At 50.1% G+C, this 22,146-nt stretch overlaps 1 protein-coding gene across 1 annotated transcript; it reads left to right on the top strand.

Moving 5' to 3' along the window:
- The first annotated feature begins 11,830 nt into the window (after positions 1 to 11,830).
- On the top strand, positions 11,831 to 21,528 carry ZFP36 (ZFP36 ring finger protein). The gene is made up of 2 exons (XM_081870522.1): positions 11,831 to 11,972; positions 18,541 to 21,528. The coding sequence occupies exons 1-2, from the start codon at positions 11,937 to 11,939 to the stop codon at positions 19,585 to 19,587; spliced, it is 1,083 nt and encodes a 360-aa protein (XP_081726648.1). The 5' UTR covers positions 11,831 to 11,936; the 3' UTR covers positions 19,588 to 21,528.
- Positions 21,529 to 22,146: the final 618 nt, after the last annotated feature.

Here is a 22,146-nt window from a genome sequence, read left to right on the forward strand (position 1 = left end):
CGCGTCTGGGCTGAAGGCGTCCGGCAGGCAGCGGCTCTCAGCGCTCGCCGCGGTCCCCGCGCGTCAGGGCCGCGGAGGGCACGCCAGGCAGCCCCTCCTCACAGCCCCCCTGCCGCCGCCGCTGCTGCTGCAGCTGCTGGGCCATGTTGCATTTTCCTCGCCTCTCTGCCCTCCTCCTCCTCCGGGCAAGCGGCGTCGTTTGGGCGGCAGCGCCAGCAGCAACTCGCCTCAGATCACCTGACACAGACCCGCCGCCACCGCCGTGGCTACCTTACCGTAAATACCCCAGCCCAGGCAGCAGCAAGAAGAAGCTGGCAGCGGCGGCAGGTTAGGGGTTAGGGGCGCAAATTACTTGCCTTGCCCCGGGTTAGGGGGCGCAAATTACTTGCCTTGCCCCGGGTTAGGGGGCGCAAATTACTTGCCTTGCCCCGGGTGCTGACAACCCACGCTACGCCGCTGCCTGGAACGCATCTTTCTGGCCTAGGAGCCAAGCCTCAAATCCTCTCTGGCGATGTTATTCCTCGTTTGTTTACAACCCCAGAGGACAAGAGCCTGGTTGGGTGTGAGTTTGCTGCTGGCCTGTTTGCTGAATGGGCGCCTGCGGTCTTTGGCGTGGGTGGCAAGGAGGAAGACAGCCCTTATGCCCATTGAAGGAGACGTGCGGCTGCTCAAGGAGCTAGCCGGGAACTCAAGCCCTCTTCCCTGAAAACCCACTTCTCCGTGGGCGCTCAGAAGTGTCGCTGGCAATTATTTGCTTCACATTAAACAGACGCCGGGCGGACGTCTGTCCTGGATGCTTCCGTCGAGATTCCTGTGTTGCAGGGAGCTGAACTAAGTGGCCCTTGACAGTCCCAACTCTGCAATGCCACGATTCACTGGAGGTTTTTAAACAGAAGCCGGAGGGCCACCTGACGTAGAATCACAGAATCGTCCAGTTGCAAAGGACCGCAAGGATCATTCAGTCCAACCCCTTGCGATGCTGGAATCTCAGCTAAAGATTCCCTGGCTATCCAACCTCTCTTAAAAACCTCCAGAAAAGGAGAGTACACCACTTTCTAAGGGAGTACGTTCATCAGAAAGTTCTTCCTGGGGTGGTGCCGCGGTCTAAACCACTGAGCCTCTTGGGCTCGCTGATCGGAAGGTCGGCAGTTCGAATCCCCGCGACGGAGGGATTGTTGCAACAGTTTAATAAAGATCAGGCTTACTTAGCCCAGTATACCTGAAGGAGCGTCTCCACCCCCATCGTTCTGCCCGGACACTGAGGTCCAGCTCCGAGGGCCTTCTGGCGGTTCCCTCACTGCAAGAAGCAAAGCTACAAGGAACCAGGCAGAGGGCCTTCTCGGTGGTGGCGCCCGCCCTGTGGAACGCCCTCCCATCAGATGTCAAAGAGATAAACAACTACCTGACATTTAGAAGACATCTGAAGGCAGCCCTGTTCAGGGAAGTTTGTAATGTGTGACATCTTCGTGTATTTTTGGTCTTCATTGGAAGCCGCCCAGAGTGGCTGGGGAAACCCAGCCAGATGGGCGGGGTACAAATAAGAAATTATTATTATTATTATTATCTGGCTGGCCACAGCGAGAACAGGAGGGGGGATTAATTGGGCCATTGGCCAGATTCAGCAAGCTCCTTTTAGGGAAAGCAGAGATTTTCTGCCTCCGAGCTTGCGAAACTTTTGTTGTTGTTGAGGACTGGCATCGAAAAGCCTTGTTGAGGCAGGCTTCGGTCTCTTTTCAATTAATATTTAGCATGGATACCTACGCTATATATATTTACATGTATGATTTCGCCGTGCTGACTTCAATGCTCTGACTTTTCAAGATTCGGCTTGCTCGTCGCAACAAGTTTCAGGGATGCGCTAGGTCGGAGGTTGTGATGAATAAACAAGTCCCCTTTGTGCCGTCATGAGGCTTAAGCTATGTGCCAAGCCCCTGCGGGTCTCCAGGGGCGAAGAAGACAGCTTTTGTTTTCCCAGCTCGGGTTTAATAACATCTAAGCTGCCGTGATTCAGAAGGGATTTTTTCCAGCCCAGAGAGAGGATCAATTCCATAGGGCTGCCCCCAATGACTCACCCTAGGAGCCCAAGGCCCTGACTCAGAGGGGCCGGATCCTGCTCAGATAGAAAGAGATGCAACTGCTGCCCGGCAACACATCTGGAGCAGGGGAAATGCCAACACGCCTGTTTAAATCCCCTGCGACGCTTCTCCGTCCATTCTCACCAGGGGGAACGTCAGAAATTAGAAGGCTACAAAATTTTGCACAGCGCAAATTTAGTGCATAGAGAAAAGCTTTCTCTCTCTCTCTCTTGCTTTCTCTCTCTCATGACACTAGAATTTGTGGACCAAGCTGTATGTTGGAGGATTCAGGACAGAGAAAAGACAGTCCTCCTTCACACAGCACGGAGTTAGACTATGGAACTCACTGCCACAAGAGGCATGGGTAGCAGCCAACTTAGATGGCTTTGAAAGCCAAATTCATGGAGGAGAGGGCTATTGATGGCTACTAGCCATGATGACTATCAGACCCTCCAAGTGACCCTATATTTGAAGGACAGTCCCAGATTGACAGAAGCCATTCTGTTTCTGATTTGATCCCGGAATGCCCCGCTTTCCCTTAGGGTGACCCTATTTTCATTTGTGAAAACCCTATGCCCTGCTTCCACAGATAAAGGCAGTATGATCCACGCGACGGTCACCTCCAGGCTTGATTATTGTAACTCGCTCTATGCGGGGCTGCCCTTGAGACTGACCCAGAAACTCTAGTGGGTGCAGAATGCCGCGGCGAGGCTCCTACGGGGTCCTTGCCACAGGATCACATTCATCCAGTGCTTTACCAGCTGCACTGGCTCCCAGTGGAGTACAGGGTCAGGTTGAAGGTGCTGGTTTTGACCTTTAAAGCCCTATACAGCCTAGGACTCATGTACCTACAGGACCGCCTCTCCTGGTATGCCCCAGGGAGGACCTTAAGGTCCACAAATGACAACATTTTGGAGGTCCCGAGCCTCAAGGTGGTTAGATTGGTCTCAACTAGGGCCAGGGCCTTTTCAGTACTGGCCCCAATCTGGTGGAACACTCTGTCACAAGAGACCAGGGCCCTGCGGGACTTGACATCTTTCCACAGGACCTGCGAGACAGAGCTGTTCCGCCTGGCCTTTGGTTTGGACTCAGTCTGACCCTTATGTTTCCCTCCCCTTATGGTCTTGATTTATTGGCTACTTTTAGTAGGCTGCATTTTAAATTGCATTTTAACCTGCATTTTAATTTGGTCCCCCCCCCCATTATGTTTTTACTGTGATTTTATTAGTATTAGCCGCAATGAGCCTGGCTCTGGCCGGGGAGGGTGGGGTATAAATAACATTTATTATTATTACTTTATTATAAACACTTCTGAACCCCAGTTGCTGGAAACAGCAGTAAGGGAGAGGGCTCTTGAGGTCGAATCCTGCCACAGGCAAATGCTTGGCCCCTGTGAGAAGAGGATTGTGGACTAAATGGGCCGCAGGCCTGATCCAGCCGCCAGGCTTTTCTGGTTCCCCTTTGAGAATGGCAGCAAATGTGTTCCAGTGTCAGGGTTTGCCCCTCTGCAACCTTTCTTCCCCCCTGGCCTACAATTTTTTGGCTTATCCTTCGAGGATCTCGCCTGCTGCATCCTGTCCAGATGTGCTGAGGTCCCCGGGGCCTGTGAGGTTCTTGGAATTCCTTTCCTCCAGGGAAATATTACAGAAACCCATTTATGGCTGCTCTGGGTCAGGAATTCAGATGATGCAAGAAGAGGCAAACGTATCGCTTCCAAAGGAGGAGGCAGCATTCCAAGCGCTTCAGGAAGAAAAGGGCAAAGGAGGGGGGGGCGGGTTCAGCACAACACACACACACACACACAAACACTTTCTCTGCTCTTTGAAAAAGCTCTTTTGCCTGCCAAGGTTTCAGCCGCCATTTAGAAAGCAGTGGAGACAAACCAGAGAAGAGCCTTGGATCGGGTCCATTTATTTCCCCATCTCCCACAGCCATCCCTGTCCTAAGCCAGGGGCCGCTCCAGACTGCCATGTTTGGGGTCTGTATCCTGCAACATAGGATTGACACAATAACAGGGCACTACTGGTGGATTTTGCCGACAAAGGTCCATATAGTTCAAGCTCTGGTTTTCCCAGTAGTGATGTATGGAAGTGAGAGCCGGACCATAAAGAAGGCTGATCACCGAAGAATGGATGCTTTTGAATTCTGGTGCTGGAGGAGACTCTTGAGAGTCCCATGGACTGCAAGAAGATCAAACCTATCCATTCTGAAGGAAATCAGCCCTGAGTGCTCCCTGGAAGGACAGATCCTGAAGCTGAGGCTGCAAGACTTTGGCCTCCTCATGAGAAGAGAAGACTCCCTGGAAAAGACCCTGATGTTGGGAAAGATGGAGGGCACAAGGAGAAGGGGACGACAGAGGACAAGATGCTGGGACAGTGTTCTCGAAGCTGCCAGCATGAGTCTGACCAAACTGCGGGAGGCAGTGAAAGACAGGAGGGCCTGGCGTGCTCTGGTCCAGGGGGTCACGAAGAGTCGGACACTGAATGGATGGGTTTGATCTTCTTGCAGTCCATGGGACTCTCAAGAGTCTCCTCCAGCACCAGAATTCAAAAGCATCCATTCTTCGGCGATCAGCCTTCTTTATGGTCCAGCTCTCACTTCCATACATCACTACTGGGAAAACCATAGCTTGAACTATACGGACCTTTGTTGGCAAGGTGATGTCTCTGCTTTTTAAGATGCTGTCTAGGTTTGTCATCGCTTTTCCCTCAAGAAGCAGGCGTCTTTTAACTTCGTGGGTATGGAATAGGATGTTCCTATTTTCATCAGAGAATTGTTGGGAGGGGATGTCTATATTTTCATTGGAGCAATGTTGGAGGACATGAGATTGGCACCCGCCAATCAGAAGACAGGGGTTGTAGTTTGATTCCCCCCTGCGCAAAGTGGGCCCGATTCACTCGCCCATGATAGGCCTTGGTTTACAGTTAATGGTGAAAAAAATCATGTCATATTTTCTGTTTTCTCAACCTCCGCAGACTTTCGCATGTGACAAAACAGAGCAGCGGAGACTGTAGGATTTCTGCAGTCATCAGTTCCATAGAAAGCAATGAGTAAACAGAGACTGATATTTTAATATCCAGGAAATGTATACATAAACAACCCTTTTCTTACAGGAACCCCTTTTGGTTCCACTCCGTGTTTACAGTTAAGACGTTATGCAAACGTGAGAGGGGGAAAAGGTACAAGAAGCGGGGTTCTGTTTTGCCATCGCAGCCTTACAAGAACATCTCTGGAGCGGTGAGTCACGGCACACGAGTCACCTGAGAAAAAGAAATCAAAACAAGAGAGCGCAAGCAATTTCAAAACCGAAAGTCGTCCCCACGCCTTTGCCAGGGAGGCTCAAAGGAGAAGAAGAAGCCTTCAAGGTGCTCCCTGTTTGATCGCTGTGACCCGGGACCTTCACTTTTGCAAAAGGGCATCACAGTCTTCCCTGCACCTCGGAGTGTACAACCAAGAAAATGAGGCTCATTGGCTGTTAGGCGAGGAGGATGTCCTTTGGCCTCGGTGACTTCTTGGTTGCAGAGACTCCAAAACAGCTTTGCTCAGCTTTTTCCACCTCCTCCTTCCCGCTAGGCCTCCTCTCATGATTGGGAAAGGAAGGCAGCGGTAAAACCACCAGCAGCAACAGAAACCCTGTCACTTGATCCTCTGTGATATGGCAGCAGTTCAGCCAATCGGGACCCTTCTGTGCATTGCAGCGCAGGTTAAACACACAGAGAGACACACTGCTTCCTTTTGTACCCCTTTAAGCGCTTTTCCAGGGAGGCGCTGTGGTCTAAGCCACAGAGCCTAGGACTTGCCGATCAGAAGGTCGGTGGTTCGAATCCCCATGACGGGGTGAGCTCCTGTTGCTTGGTCCCAGCTCCTGCCAACCTAGCAGTTCGAAAGCACGTCAAAGTGCAAGTAGATAAATAGGTACTGCTCTGGCGGGAAGGTGAACGGCGTTTCCATGCACTGCTCTGCTTCGCCAGAAGCGGCTTAGTCATGCTGGCCACATGACCCGGTAGCTGTACGCTGGCTCCCTCGACCAGTAAAGCGAGATGAGCGCCGCAACCCCAGAGTCGTCCGCGACTGGACCTAATGGTCAGGGGTACCTTTACCTTTAAGCGCTTTTCCAGACACTTTGGGTGCTTCCGGGAAGGCATGGATTATGGCCTGGGTGCTCCCCATGCAAGAAAACGTTTCACACATTTATCCTTTCTGGGGGAAATCCAATACTGTGTGCCCATTTCACAGAAATGTGCGGCTACAAGCTTGCCCCTCACGGGGGAAACCCAGGGAAAACTCCGAGCGGCTGGCCTTGGCTTAGACACTGCTGAATTGTGCAGCTCAAAACAATTAGCCTACGGGGAGGGTGGGTTGACCGGCAAATCACTTCCTCCTTGGCATCACTTGGCGCGAGAGAGCAGCCCTGGTCCCTGGAGGTCAAGCGTTGAAAAATGGGAGAACTCTTTGCCTGCAGAGTAGTGTGGAAGTCTTAGTTACGCCGGGGACTTGCATGGAATTATAGAATCATAGAAATGTGGGGTTGGAAGGGACCTCGAGGGACATCTAGGAATCTCAGCTCAAGCATCCATGACAGATCCATGACAGTCCATCCTCTGCTTAAAAATCTCCAAGGAAGGAGAGTCCACAACCTCCTGAGGCAGTCCATTCCACTGCCAAACTGCTCTTACTGCCAGAAAAAGGTAAAGGGGCTGTTGCTGTGATCTAAACCACTGAGCCGCTTGGGCTTGCTGATCGGAAGGTCGGCGGTTCAAATCCCCGTGACGGGGTGAGCTCCCGTTTCTCGGTCCCAGCTCCTGCCAACCTAACAGTTTGAAAGCACACCAGTGCAAGTAGATAAATAGGTATCGCTCCGGCGGGAAGGTAAATGGTGTTTCCGTGCGCTCTGGTTTCCGTCAAGGTGTCCTGTTGCACCAGAAGCTGTTTAGTCCTGCTGGCTGCATGACCCAGAAAGCTGTCTGTGGACAAACACCGGCTCCCTTGGCCTGAAAGCGAGATGAGCGCCGCAACCCCATAGTCGCCTTTGACTGGACTTAACTGTCCAGGGGTCCTTTACCTTTACTGTCAGAAAGTACAAAAAAATTAATAATAATAACTATTCCCCTCGCCCAACAAACTCTCTTAAACAATAGGTCTGCCCAAGAGTTGTTGCATAGGGCAGTGGTTCTCAAAAGCTGTGGTGTGCCCGTTTGATGTGGCAGGAAAGCATGGCAGGAAGATTCGAGGACAAACAATATTATATTTTGGGTGTGATTCCTGTTCTTATGCAGCTGCATTGTTTTATTATACTTTCTGGACGTCCTGTGATAATATTGGAAAGAAGTTATGTTTTATGTTATAAATCAAGCACTGCTGGGAGCTGCGTCTTTTTGTTTCCCAGTGCATTTATCAACACATAGAATTCAGTGTGGTGTGAGCAATTGTTCATTCCGAAAATGTGGCCCGGAGGAAAACCCCCTAGAGCCATTGCATTTGGGCGACAGAGCCCTCTCACCCATGTCAGCTGTGCAAACCTAAAGTTTTGGGATGCACTTGAATCTATCCCACAAAATACCTGTCGAGTCTGGAGGTACCCGGAGATGCTGAACCAGGGCAGAATTCCTTCTGGGATGTCTGCACAGGCCAGAAAAAAGTTGCTCCCTCTGTAGGAAGGTCCTGGGATTTGCCCAGACGGGAATGACAGATGTCATCATGAAATAAAACTCCCTATTCTGTGTGAGGTGGGGGACCCAGCTCAGTCGGCACCATAACTGGAGGAGCTGTCAGTGACAATATCAGGAGTGCAGCCACCCAGCGCTGCCCTTTGCTATTTAGGGTGGCGCTGTGGGTTAAACCACAGAGCCTCTTGGGCTTGCCGATCAGAAGGTCGGCGGTTCGAATCCCCGCGACGGGGTAAGCTCCCGTTGCTCGGTCCCTGCTCCTGCCAACCTAGCAGTTCGAAAGCACGTCAAAGTGCAAGTAGATAGATAGGTACCGCTCCGGCGGGAAGGTAAACGGCGTTTCCGTGCACTGCTCTGGTTCGCCAGAAGCGGCTTAGTCCTGCTGGCCACATGACCTGGAAGCTGTACGCCGGCTCCCTCGGCCAATAAAGCGAGATGAGCGCCGCAACCCCAGAGTCGGTCAAGACTGGACCTGACGCCATTTCCACACCCGAAAACCAGGACATGTCAGAATTTCCCTGACGAATGACAAGCCTAGATATGTAGAACGTTAGTTTGTGCCTAAAGCTGCCTTTTAAGTTTGTTGCTGACTTTAAATTGGGGAAGACATTTTAAAGGGTTGCTTTTAACTGTTTTGGAAACTAATTTCCTTGCTACGTTCTCAATGCAAACCACCCGGAGGTTTTTCACAATCAAGCTTAAGCCACAGGTAAGAGAGGGGACACGGCTCCCAGACAGCCGCTGTTTTTTTTGTGGGATTCAGTCGCCCTCCAGAAAAGTTAGGCTGCACAGTCAAAGCGGATCTCTTGTGCAACGAACCTGCTTCTCCCACAAAACTGGACTGTTTGCGGGAAGGAAAGTGATGGGGAAATCCGCCAGGGAGTGTAGGGTGATAAATGCTGAACAAACAAGTTGTTGGAGGTGAAGCTCACTGGGTGCCCTTGAGCCAGTCAATGTTTCTCCACCTGGCCTACACAACAGGGCTGTTGTGAGGCTAAAATGTGGGGGACCACATCTGCCACACTGCACACCTACAAATGGTGATCCAGGCTCTTCTTACACCTTTATGGGACCTGCTGGTTCGGAGCAGTCTATCTTGATTCCTAGGTTTACAGGAACAGAACGCTGGCCCAAATGGACCCCCCTTTTTATCTGACCAAACAGCCTCTTCTTACGTCTCTCTGGAGCACACACCCCCTCACCCAAACCCCTGCCCAGCTGCTGCCAGCCTGTGCTGGCAAAAAAACGAGATGGCCCAGCACTGCCACAACTCAGGCTGAACTTTCCCAAAAAAAGAAGGGGTGATGCAGTGGGGGGAGCCCAGGCAAAAACACCCCTCTCGAACCCAGGCCTTTTGGCTTTTGACCACCTGTGGCCTTGGGGGTGATGTTTCTAATGCAGGAATCGGCAAATTTTTTTAGCTGTGGGCTGGTCCACTGACTCTCAGACCTTGTGGCGGGCTACAGAAGCGGCACCGAGCTGGAAGAAGAGGCATGGGGGGCGAGTAGTCCTCCTCCCCACCCCCCAGCCTCAGCCGCTGCGATTACCTTCCCAGGGGGCGCCGCTGCCGCCACTGTTTCTCGTGGGTAGGCAGAGCGAGCTAGTTAGCTCCACTCTCTGGCCAAAGGAGCATCAGGGTGTCGGCGGTGGAGGGAAGATGAGCGGTGCAAAAGGGCTGGCTCTGGAGAGGGGCTGCTTAAAATGGGGCTCAGCCAGTTCAGCCCAGCCCCCTTCCTCCTCTAGGCAGGGCAGGGAGAAGCCAGGAGGGAGGGAGGGAGGAGGCGTCACCGCGGTGTGTGAGAGGAAGGGCTGGGAATGGAATTCGCAGGGGGGGGGGGGAAATGGCACAGCCCGAATGAACAGAATCCCCACGCTAATCCACAGACAGTCTGCGGGCTGGATCCTGAAGGCCATTGGGCCTGATTCGGCCCGCAGACCTTAGTTTGCCAACCCCTCTTCTAATGCATTGTTTCTCCTTGCTTTTAATGTAGACATGTGGGATTCATGTATTATTTTTATTATTATTATTATTATCATTATCGTTAGCCTTTGGCTAATTAATATTAATATTAATAATAATAATTTATTATTTATACCTCGCCTACCTGGCTGGGCTTCCCCAGCCACTCTGGGCAGCTTCCAACAAAGACCAGAAATACACTAAAATGTCACATATTAAAAGCTTCCCTAAACAGGGCTGCCTTCAGATGTCTTCTAAAAGTCTGGTAGTTGTTCTTCTCTTTGACATCTGGTGGGAGGGCGTTCCACAAGGCGGGTGCCACCACCAAGAAGGCCCTCTGCCTGGTTCCCTGTAACTTGGCTTCTCGCAGGGAGGGAACCGCCAGAAGGCCCTTGGCGCTGGACCTCAGCGTCCGGGCAGAATGATGGGGGTGGAGACGCTCCTTCAGGTCTACTGGGCCGTTTAGGGCTTTCAAGGTCAGCACCAACACTTTGAATTGTGCTCAGAAATGTACTGGGAGCCAATGCAGATCTCTCAGGACCAGTGTTATATGGTCTCGGCGGCCGCCCCCAGTCCCCAGTCTAGCTGGATTAGTTGTAGTTTCTGGGTCGCCTTCAAAGGTAGCCCCACATATGGCCTTTTAAGCTGGGGGGGGGGGTGTTATTGTTTTCTTTGTTACTCCATGATACATTTTTGTTTCTTTCTATTGCAAGCCGCCCTGTGACCCTCGGATAAAGGGCGCTAAAGAACGGCAATAGATAAGATAGATAAATAAAATCTTGTTATCCCCCGACCTTCGCCCGAAGGCACCCAGGCCGGGTTACCACATTAAAAACAAGATTGGGAAACAATCTGAAAGCAGCCATATGTCAAAGAGGACGCTTTAGTGGCGATTCCTGAATTGCAAGAGGGGCTTGGACTCGATGCCTTCCAACTCTAAACTTCTATGACCTAGAACAGTGTTTCCCAAATTTGCGTCCCCAGCTGTTGTTAGACTACAACTCCCACCATCCCTAGCTAGCAAGACCAGTGGTTAGGGTTTTCCTTGAAGAATGGGAAAGGTTGCGGAATGAAAGCATAAAATTTACAGCCTGCAATGCTTTGAAAGAGAATATGATGAAAACGATGTATAGATGGTATATTACACCAGTGAAATTAGCTAAAATGTATAAGACAAATAATAAATGTTGGAAATGTAAAGAAAAAGAAGGAGCATTTTATCATATGTGGTGGGAATGTAAAAAAGTAAAGAACTTCTGGGAAATGATATATAATGAGATAAAAAAGATGTTGAAATATACATTTTTTAAAAAACCAGAAGCATTTTTACATGGTATTATAGGTCAGGATATTAATAGGCAAGATGTTAAATTGTTTTTATATGCAACAAAAGCGGCAAGAGTATTGTTAGCCCAGAAATGGAAACAAGAAGAAATTCCGACGAAAGAAGAATGGCAGACGAAATTAATGGACTATGCAGAATTGGACAAAATGACAGGAAGGATTCGAAACCTGCGGGACCAGCGATTTACAGAAGGTTGGAAGAAGTATATAAACTATTTGAAAAGCAATTGTAACCAACAAATTGCGCTAGTAGGACTACAAGAAGTTTCGTAAGGAGGAATATATGAAGTGCTACAAAGTAGATAAAGAATAGAGATATGGGTTATGAGTTTGAAATGTAATAGGGAAGATAAGAAATGCATACTGAGAGATCAAATTTTCAGACAGGATTGATGGACGTCAAAAATTTGAATAAGAAGTAAAAGTATGTTTAATTATTGTTGAAAATGATATGTTAAAAAACTAATAAAAATTATATATAAAAAAAGAAAGAAAGAAAGCTAGCTAGCACTGCTTTCCAAAAACAACTGGAGAGACCCAAGTTTGGGAAACCATAAAAATGTGGCTTGTGCCCGTTTGTTTCTGTAGGTTGCCCTGGCAAGAACAAGCGGCGAATAAATGTCCTCTCCGTTTCCTGCGCGCTCCCCCTCGGTCCTCTTTCTCTTTCTTCCCTGCTCCCTCTCCCCCTTTCTGGGCACCCGCCTTCCCTGCAACCTCCAGCTCCGGCTGCCGCGTCTCCGCCCCATGAGCTCATCGCCAGCCCTTAATAAAAGGCGCAGCCCCGGCGCTGCGCTCTCAGCTTCCCCGCGTGAGACGCGACGCGCGCAGCCCAGCAAGTAGCCTTACGCGGCGGCGCAGCCGGAGCCCCAGCCGAGAGCCCCACGTAGCGCGATGAGCTCCATCTTGGACGTCAACACCATCTTCCAGGTACGCGCAGCAGCGCGGAAAAGCCGCGGAGGGGCTGGGGACTGTCTCCTAGACGAAGGAAGAGGGTGCCCTCCATAAAAGAGAAAAGCTTTCAGCGCGCGGTTTGCATTGCGTTTTTGGTTCCGGGCTTTTTACGCAGCTTCGCCCCGCGCTTCTGGCAACTACTTTTCGCCCTCTTTCCTTCCCAACCGAGGTCGGAAAGGAAGGTCGGATGTTCCCCCGCAGCCACCCCTTCCCTTTCCCCCCTCCTTTCCGTCCTGTTCCTCTGATACCGAGTCGCCAAATTGGGTTTGGACTTTCCAGAAAGACCCGAGATCCGGGAACGGTTACGGGAGACTGGAAAGAGTCCTGGATTTGGCTGGGATATTTTGGCTCCTAGGGACTGATTGTTGGAAGGGATTTTCCTGGCAGCTCTGTGGGCTGGTGTAACCTTGGAAGTTAGAAATATATTTGTGTGTGAGAGAGAGAGATCCCTGGATCAGACAGGAACCTTTCCCTCTTGAGATTGCTGGTCGCCGGATAGTAAAACTTAATGAACTCTTTCTTTACTGCTAGACCTAACTACATCCCGGGCTGGACCGGCCATTTTTCCTGCCTCCACCCACTGGGTGTCATTTTTATTTTTTAAAGTGGACGCCACTTCAGAGCTAGGAGGAAGGAGGGTGTCCTTTTTTTGACTTTTGGGTAGGAAAATTTCTTTGGGGCGCTGCGGTTTCTTGTTGACAGCACCCGCTGCCTGACCTCCTTCTGCCAAGACAGCCCGGGACACATTTTCCATACGATTGGTGGTGTGTTTATGGCAGAGAGAGAGAGAGAGATTTTGTGTGTGTGTGTGTTTTAAAGTAAGATAGTTCTTTTTTGGGCGTCTATATTTCCTTGTATGACAACACAAGCTTTTGAGTGACACAGAGCTCTGTGTCACCTTTCAGACAAAAGAGTTAAAATCCTGGCAAATGTTGGGAATCCGAGTTTTCTCCCCCCCCCCTGCTCTCTAATGTGGCTCTACTCTGCAAAGCACGCCCATTTTGAACCCTGAATATCACCTCCCCAGCTCTCATCCTTACCTGGAAAATCTTGGCGAGGGGCTCCAGTTATTTTGCAGGATTCCCTTTCTGATTATCCTGCTTCTATTGAGGAAAAATACGAATCTGAGAAATGTGGTTCACAGCAGACCTTTCTTTTGAGAGATGGAAGGAACTGTACAGAGGGAGAGTGTTGCCTGTTTGGCTACTTTGTTTTGGAGGGGGGTTGTTTATGCCCCCCTTCCTAGATTCTGCCCCACCCGGTTCTCTCCAAATTGAATTGGGTGGCGGGTGGCTCAGAAGGGAATGGGAGGGGACAGGAACATTTTTTTTTCCCTGGCTTACTTCCTGAAGGAACAGCACTTTTTTCTAGGTCAATAGTTCTGTTTCTTCTTCTTTTCTTCCTCCTTGGCTGGGGCTGTGAAATCAAGCAGGCTTTTGTGTGCGAATGCTATAAAGCACTCCGACTTCAGATTTCACAAGCCCTTTGCTTAAACTGCAACAGTCCAGGATTGGTGCACGGGTTTCAGTCCCGCAAAAGACTCATTGCCCTGCACAGAGTCGCTGCGGCAGTTTGAATTTTCTGTGCAGAATCTGTAAGAAGAGTTCTAAAAAATAATATTTGGTATATAATGGAGCCAATGCAGTCTGGTGCTAGATTAGGTCCCAGCCATTAGGATCTGGGGTTCAGATCCTCTGGGTGACTTCGGACCAATGACTTGCCCTACTTTACAGGGTTGTTGTGAGTATAAAATAGGGGTGGAGAAGGAACCTTGTTCACCACCTGATCTCCCCAGGAGAGGGACAAGAAAAAACCACAATTGAATCAAGCAAAACATTTATCTTTGTTGAGAGGGTGTGACAAAGTTTCCTCTATAGAAAAAAACTGAATGGGCCTGAATCATTTGTTTGTTGAATGTATGTTTTGTTGTTGTAACATGTCCTTGGGACTTTACGGTGAGAGTTACATAGGAATTTTTTTAAATAAACATGCAAGCCTGATTTTGTTTCCTGGTAGGCTGTGCAAACCGTAAATAAAGCAAGTTAGTTTACAACCCGCCGATAAAGGGTTCATTCAGTTGGGAGCCCAAGAAGGCTTTGGCTAGATTGAGAAATTGAGGAATTAACGTTTTTGGGTTACGTGGAATACTTTGGGCAGATGTTGAGTGAAGGTAAATTTCCGCAATTAGTTGGAGGCGACGTGTTTTCAGTCCCATAGCAGAAAATGTGTTAAGCAACAGCACACTCCTCTGAAGCAAGGCCCACATCAACTGGAGCAGCCTTGCGACCACGTCCACAAAACCTGACAGTCCTCATGTGAATGTCAGCCTCATCACATGTGCAAAAGACTTCTCTACCTCTGTGTAAGCAAGGAAATAGCTTGCATTTTCTTGAAGCCTTCTGCGAACCCTGCAAAACAGATACTTTCTTTAAAACAGAACCCCAAAATATTCCTCCTTAAAATGTGCATGCCATGAGCGCCTTTTGGAGCAAGAGGGCTTCTTATTACAGGCCTCCCTGGTCTAGAGAGTCTTTGCCAAGCTGGTGCCCGCCAGATTTATTGGACTACAATTCCCATCAGCCCCAGACACCCCTGCTAAATTAAATAGAGCACACCCTTCTTGACAGACAGGCAGGAACGAGGGCAGGTTCTCCCGTCCTGGGATGAGCTGTCAAACTCAGAAGCTGCATTGGCTGCTGGCCTACGTTGAGGACCGGTTTGCAGAATATCTCCAAATATCTCAAAATGAATTCGAGAGAATCTGCACCCACAGCCCATTATTGTTGCATGTGTCACCCCCAGTTCACTGAACGGCACAGATCATGCCAGTGAAAGATTGAGAAATAGGTGTTGATTCTTGCCACATCTTGATAAGGGGTCTTGTGGCTTGGATGATTAAGGAGCAGATCTGTGAAGATTAACAGGCCAGGTGGCAAAACAGGGGGAAGTTGTTTTTCAAAGTTTCTACTCCTCCAGATTGTAGATATAGGTGGAGCCTGGTTTATATTTGGGGAAGAACAGGACACATGCTCAATCGTGCTTGTGATCTCACACACTTTGAGAATTTAGCCCCAGCATTTTAAAATATGGGTTATATTTTGCCCAGTTTTCCATATTACAGGTTTTGGCCAATAGGGTGTAAAAAAAATTCTCATTTATCCCCCCCAAAATGTTTTAAAGCAAAGACTTCCACCAGGGACACTGCTCTTGTTTTGATTGGTTTTAATAAATCCTGCAGCTTTGGAAAGTCTTGATAAAAAAACAAATAAACAGCTGTTAGCCTCCTGAAGAAGGTCCATTTTTATTTTTGACAGCACATGCAAGTTTAGTTTGACACCTGATTTCCGATGCAAATACATTTTACGGCCTCTCAGTCCCAGATAAGTCTGGGGCAGCTTGGGTTTCTGTAAGCGCCACTCAGGAAGTGTGTGTTTGTTGGTGCAAGATGAGGAAGGGCCCCCTCTATTTTACCTTATTTATTTATTGCAGTTATATCCCCTACCCTTTTCTTCCAAGGATCTCAAGGCGTCGTGTACACGCTTCTCTTCTTTTAAATCCCACAACAGCCCTGTGAGGTAGGTTAGGCTGAGAAAGGCAGCAGCGAGCTTCATGCAGCTGATTGGGCATTTCAACCCAGCTCTTGATCCTAGATACTCTCACCATTGCACCACACTGTTCCTAATAATGCCCAATGTGCAACTCTGGATATTTGCCAGAAGGTGAAGGGGCCCTCGAGTGTAGGCGTGGGGAACAGTGAAATCATGTGGGAACGCAGAAGAAAAACTGAGTCTTCATCCTTTCTGTTGCTTGGCATTCGTTTCAAGTTTCTAGATCTCATGGTTCAACGAAGTCTGTTTCCTGGCTAGAGATCTTCCATTGACAACCTTCCTTCCTTTTGCACGTGTGTTTCCACTGCTAGCTACCTGGCAATCTCTCCCCCACCTTAAAAAAAGATGCTTGCCACTTCCTGGGGGCAGGACTTCCTCTTCCTGTTTGTCAGGCTCCTGCCACTCATCTGCCGAGCAATTCCTGTTTAGCAAATCTTTCATTAGCCTGCCTTACCTGGGCTGCACCTGGGCTGCCACCTGTCTCAGCTGTGCCTTGTCCAGCCTGTCTCCCTTGTCTCTCCTCAACCATCTAAGCTGAGATTGCACACTCTGTGGAACCCGGGTTCTCCACGCAGGGGGTCGGACTAGATGACCCTCAGAGATCCCTTCCAACTCAACAACTCTATGATTCTATTTCATTTAGAAGACGGGAGTTTTCCCTTGTTAGTCTTTTTATCAATGCTGTTTTGCAGCTTTTGACTTTGGGATGCTTTGAGGCGTGGCCCGTCTAACGCCAAAATCCACAGACCTGATTCAAACTTGTCTTTTTTTACCCAGAGAGAGAGAGATTTCAATTTAAAATGCAAGCCATCCGAATTGGAAAGGCAGGTCTGAACCCAAACTGGTGGCTTCAAAATGCCAGTAAACTGAATCTGCAAATTGTTCCTCGCCCTGGGAACTTGGGAGGCTGGTTGAGCTGGAAACAAATGGTTCCTGCGTTGCAGGGGGGTTGGTCTAGGATGTTGGACTGTAGATGCGCAGGCTTGTGGAACCTCCAGCACCAGTGGCAGTCTATCCACCAGGCTTGTGGAACCTCCAGCACCAGTGGCAGTGTGACGCGGCAGCTAAAAAAGCCAATGCAATTCTGGGCTGCATCAATAGGAGTATAGCATCTAGATCAAGGGACAAACTGGAACGTGTCCAGAGGAGGGCAACCAAAATGGTCAAAGGCCTGGAAACGATGCCTTATGAGGAACGGCTAAGGGAGCTGGGCATGTTTAGCCTGGAGAAGAGGAGGTTAAGGGGTGATATGATAGCCATGTTCAAATATATAAAAGGATATCACAAGGAGGAGGGAGAAAGGTTGTTTTCTGCTGCTCCAGAGAAGCGGACACGGAGCAATGGATCCAAACTACAAGAAAGAAGATTCCACCTAAACATTAGGAAGAACTTCCTGACAGTAAGAGCTGTTTGACAGTGGAATTTGCTGCCAAGGAGTGTGGTGGAGTCTCCTTCTTTGGGGGTCTTGAAGCAGAGGCTTGACAACCATATGTCAGGAGTGCTCTGATGGTGTTTCCTGCTTGGCAGGGGGTTGGACTCGATGGCCCTTGTGGTCTCTTCCAACTCTATGATTCTATGATTCTATGATTCTATGATTCTATCCCGATTTCTAGGTTTGCTGGGGTATTTGGCCATGGCGAGAACAGGCTGCTGGACTCGGTGGGCCCCTTTGGGCCAGATCCAGCAGCCAGATGCTTCCCTGCCTCCTTAATTAGCCCAGACGATAGCAAAGTGATAATGTGCCTCTAGTAGGTGAAAGGCTTTCTGGGCCCCCACAACCCTCCCTTCCTTCCCTATCTTTCTGGCTCTCCGCAGTCAGAGGAGCAGCTGTTCCCCCTCCAGCTCTGGCGCAGGCCCAGCGTTAAAAATAACTGCGACCCAGCCCACCGCGGCTATATGAAACTGCCTGACGTCACCTTTTCCTGCTCTGCAGAGAGGCCCGCTCTGCTCTCAGAAACCTGTTCGCCCTTTCTCAGCGCCTCCACCTCCTTCTCTCCCGCCAGCTTCCTTGTTGCGGCAGCCAGTGTGATGTAGAACTAGGGTCTGGAGACATGGGTTCGAATCCCTGCCCTTGACCATGAAGATTATGGGCCAGTCACTCTCCCTCCCAGCCTAACCTGCCTTGCAAGGCTGTTGTGGGGATTAAACGAGAACCAGCTATGCCACCTTGAGCTCTCTAGGGTCCATAGAATTCTATATTATATGCCTTTCCAATTGTATCTAATATTCTATTTAACATCTTTCCCACTGTTTCTACTAGTTATCTTTGCAAGAGTCATTCTAGCCCAGTCAAAAAAATTTAAATCGCCGCAGTAATCTTCCAGATATTTTTAAAAATTTACTCCAATTCTTGTTGAATTTTGGGTACTCTTGGTCTCTTAACTGCCCGGTCAGCTTGCCCATCTCTGCATATTCCATCAACTTCACTTGGCAGTCCCTTTTCGTTGGAATTTGATCTTCTTCCCAGTTTTGTGCTAATGATACTCTCGCCGTTGTGGTGCCGTTCAGGTTCATGTGGTCAGCTTTTTCGTAGGGGAACAGGAAATCACCACGCTGTTCATCCCGCTCTACCGATGGCGGGGAGGACCCAATGGGGCCCCAAGTCAGATCTCGCTGCCCCAAAATATTGGGGGGATTGAAGCCCCGTTTGCCCGCCGGGGTGCAGGAAACAGCCACGAAAATCGTCCTGCTCGCCTGGTGGCAGGACAGATTGATGAAGCCTAGCAGGACCCCTGCTCTAGGGGGACAGTTAGGGGGCTAGCCTAGTTCCCGCTGGCCGCACGCCACTGCCCCCAGGGGTCATCCGTTCCGACCCCCTGCAATGCAGGAATCTCGACTGAGTCCTCCATGACAGACGGCCGTCCATTCTCTGCATAAAAATAAATCACAAGGCAGCAGCATTGAAAGCTCACACCTCTCTCTTTCTCTCCCCGCAGAACCTGCGTAACCTGTCTCTGAGCGAGGACCAGGACATGCCCTCCTCGCGCTGCGACTCCGCCTGTTCCCTGGACACGCCCTACAGCAGCGGGGACTCCTCCCAGCTGTGGCCACTTCGCAGCCACTGGAGCCCTGGCTCAGAGCAGCAGTTGCGCCCCCTCAGCGAGCCCGCCCGCCGCCCGCCTTTGCGGCCCGACCGCTCCATCAGCCTCATCGAGGGCAGCAAGGCGCTGCCGCCTCCTCCTCCGGGCTTCCCTCCCCTCAAGCTGCCCTCGCTGGCGGCGCCGCCGCTCTCTTCCCGCTACAAGACGGAGCTCTGCCGCACCTTCAGCGAGACGGGCAAGTGTAAGTACGGGGCCAAGTGCCAGTTTGCCCACGGCGCGGCCGAGCTGCGCACGGTCAGCCGCCACCCCAAGTACAAGACAGAGCTGTGCCACAAGTTCTACATCCACGGCGAGTGCCCCTACGGTTCCCGCTGCCACTTTATCCACTCCATCGAGGAGGCGCAGGCCTGCTCGCCGTCCTCGTCGTCGCCGCAGCTCCTGCGCCAGAGCGTCAGTTACTCCGGGGTGCCGGCCAGGAGACGCTCTTCCCCTCTGCACGGCATCCCCGACCCGGCCTCCTTTGCCCGGGCGCCGTCCGTCTCGCCACCTCCGGCCCCGGCCGACCTCCTCTCCCCGACATTTGGGCACCTGAACTCGGATCCCATCTCTCGCTTCCACACACTGGGGGAGGCCCTGGCCATCCCGGCCTCCGGGGGGTGGTGTTCGTGCCGCTGTGGCAAGTCAGCCAGCTTGTCCGGCCCTCTCCAGACCCATCACCGGGACCTCTTCTCCGCCGCTCCGGGGACGCCGACCTCTGCAGCCGCTTCCGCCAACCTGCCCCGGACCCCTTCCTCCAACTCCCTCTCCGACCCCGACTGCTACAGCAGCTCCAGCAGCCTGAGCGGTTCCGACTCGCCCGTCTTTGACTTCCACGCCCCCAGCGGGCCCGTGGGGAGCAGCAACCGGCTGCCCATCTTCAACCGAATCTCCGTCTCCGAGTGAGCCTCGCGGCGCCTTCGCCGGTTTGCAGATTTATGCGGGGAGTGATTTGTCACTGCGCAGGTGTAACGTATGACCTTCCCGGTTTGTGGGGCCTGTTCGAACCACCCTCTGGACTCGATCCCCCGGAGCTGTCGCTGCTCCGGGGTCCTCAAGCCGCACGCAGGACTTCCTGGTGTTTCGCCACGTCCTTTTCGCTGACGGAAGAGGGAGAGGAGAGCGCGAAAGAGGAGGCTGGAACCCTCCTTCCCGTCTCCCCTCCGTCCAAATGTGCCTGGAAAACGCCTTTTAAAAGAGAGAGAGAAATGAACAACAACCCAAATTGATTCTGGTTTGTTGTGTTTACCCCACAAGTGCCTTGTGCAGGCTCAAAGGGGGCACAGCCCCCCAACCCAATACGTTAGGGGCCGAGAATTTCACTTGCGTCAAACAGCTGGTAGTTAGTGATGTGATTGGCAGGTGACCACAGTGAGCCTTTGACAGTGGGGCAGGGTCCCCCACCCTCTGCTTCCTCACCTGGGTTTTGCTCTTCCCCACCCTAGTGACCTCTGCCCCCTCCCCCAGCACACCCTTTTTAGCATGACAAACCCACCACCAAATCATTTGACCCACCACTGCAGTGGAAACCGCAAATCGGACGAAACAGGATGATTGGAGAGAGACTAAAGAGAGAGATTGGCGATGGCCGGGTTTGGCTCCCTGGCCGCCAGTTGCCGACCCCTTACAGAGCTCCGCCTCCACCTCTTAAAACTACGCAGAAAGAGGGAGAAACAGTGCCTTGCCTCCGAAAGTGCCATGTTGGTTGGGGCGGATAAAAGCCGAAAGTGTGAGGCTTATTATCCCAACTGTCCACCTCTCTTGTGTCTCTTTCCCCCATCCTGTGAAATTTTGCTAATACGGGGTGGCAGCTAGGAGATCTCTCCCCCCAAAAAACATTCCTTCATCCCTCCCCAGTCTGTGGTTTCGCTGTGGTTTGGGGGGAGATGGAGATCACAGACACATTGGAAGGGATTCCATGGGTCAATCTAGCCCCTGGCATTCCTCTTGCCTGTTGAGCATCGCTCCTCCAAACCCCAAGCTGCCCCAGATATCTCCGCAGTGGGGAAATGGAGCAGTTCCGCCCTTCTCGTCGCCCTCGCCCCAATTTTGTATGTAGCAGATTCACACTTCCTCTCTGGGAAGGGGGAACAGACGACAAGGTTGGAAATTGGGCAGAGGAGAGGTGCAATCGTGACGATGCTTCCTCTGCTAGTTTCCTCGTTTATTTATTTTTTAAAATTAAAAATAGATATATATCTGGTTGCTTCTAACATACTGTGAATGCCTGGACCTCGCTGCCTTAATGGGCAACCCCCTGCCCCTCGCACACAAACGACAAGGGGCTGAGAGTTGGGTTTAAAATAAAATCAAAAATCAAAATAGCATTGGCCCCTAGCATGGAAGTTGGAGGAGCCTTGAATTTTTCTGAGGTTGCAAAAGAAGAGACTCTGTGGTTTTCTGTCTTTTGGTGGAAGGGTGGAAAAAAGCCACCTAGGTGTGTTTCGCACCCATATTTACACTGATCACTAGGAGCAACAAAGGATGGAGATCAGGGGCTAAAGGGGGACTGAGCAGCCATGAGGGGGTGGGGTGGAATTCTTAATCTTTTATATATATAAAATGTTGATGCTAACTACCTGCGTCTAATTATTGTGGGGAACGTATGTGTCTGTGTGTATTTTTATTTCATTTAAAATGAGCCCTCAATGTTTACCTTGTAATACTGCGATAAGCGAAAAAAAACCAAAATGTAAACTATTTATAGACACTTTATTTATTCAAACAATTTTATATACTATTTATCTTTTTTTGTAATATTCCAAAATAATATATATATATATATATTTTCGTGTTTGAAATATGGGAAAAAAGAGAACATTGTGCTAAAATTTAAATTGTTTATGGGGGGAGGGAATATAAGTTTGCTACTTTCTTCGCTAGGGAAAAAAAAAAGTTTGCTATTTCTTTTCTCAACGTGAGAATTTCAGATTAAAAAAAGCAACTAATAATGGTGCCGTTAATTATTATTATTATTATTATTGATAATAATAAATTCAAAGATCGAAAGGACCTGTGACGTTTGTGGCTATTTATTTGCAGTACAAAACCACACGCATAACATAGGTGACGAGTTGCCTTGAGGAAAAAATGCATTTCTTATATTTCTGCAGCACATTCCAGTTTAAGGGCAGCATTCATTTTTTGAAATCTGCAGAAACACCAGCCAGGCTAACCCAAGGCAGTTTAGGCCTGATTAGGATTTTGAACCCAGAATATATAAGAAACTGGGGTGGGGGTGGGGGTGGCACCTGGTTGGGAGGAGGGAAGAATTATGCAAATCAAGTAATTTGCATACATTAGCTTGATTGCATAATTTATTCTGCTGGTCCTGGGAAAGCCAGGGTTTAACACAGGGCCCCCAAAGCAAGCTCTGCCTCACAATCGCTGCGGTTCATTTTGTTGCACATAAAACCCACGTTTGCAAAATCCATGAGGTCTGGAAACCTGAAAAACAAACAAATC

The sequence above is a fragment of the Podarcis erhardii genome, assembly GCF_964252035.2.
Source record: "Podarcis erhardii genome assembly, chromosome: 7".
Taxonomy (NCBI): domain Eukaryota; kingdom Metazoa; phylum Chordata; class Lepidosauria; order Squamata; family Lacertidae; genus Podarcis; species Podarcis erhardii.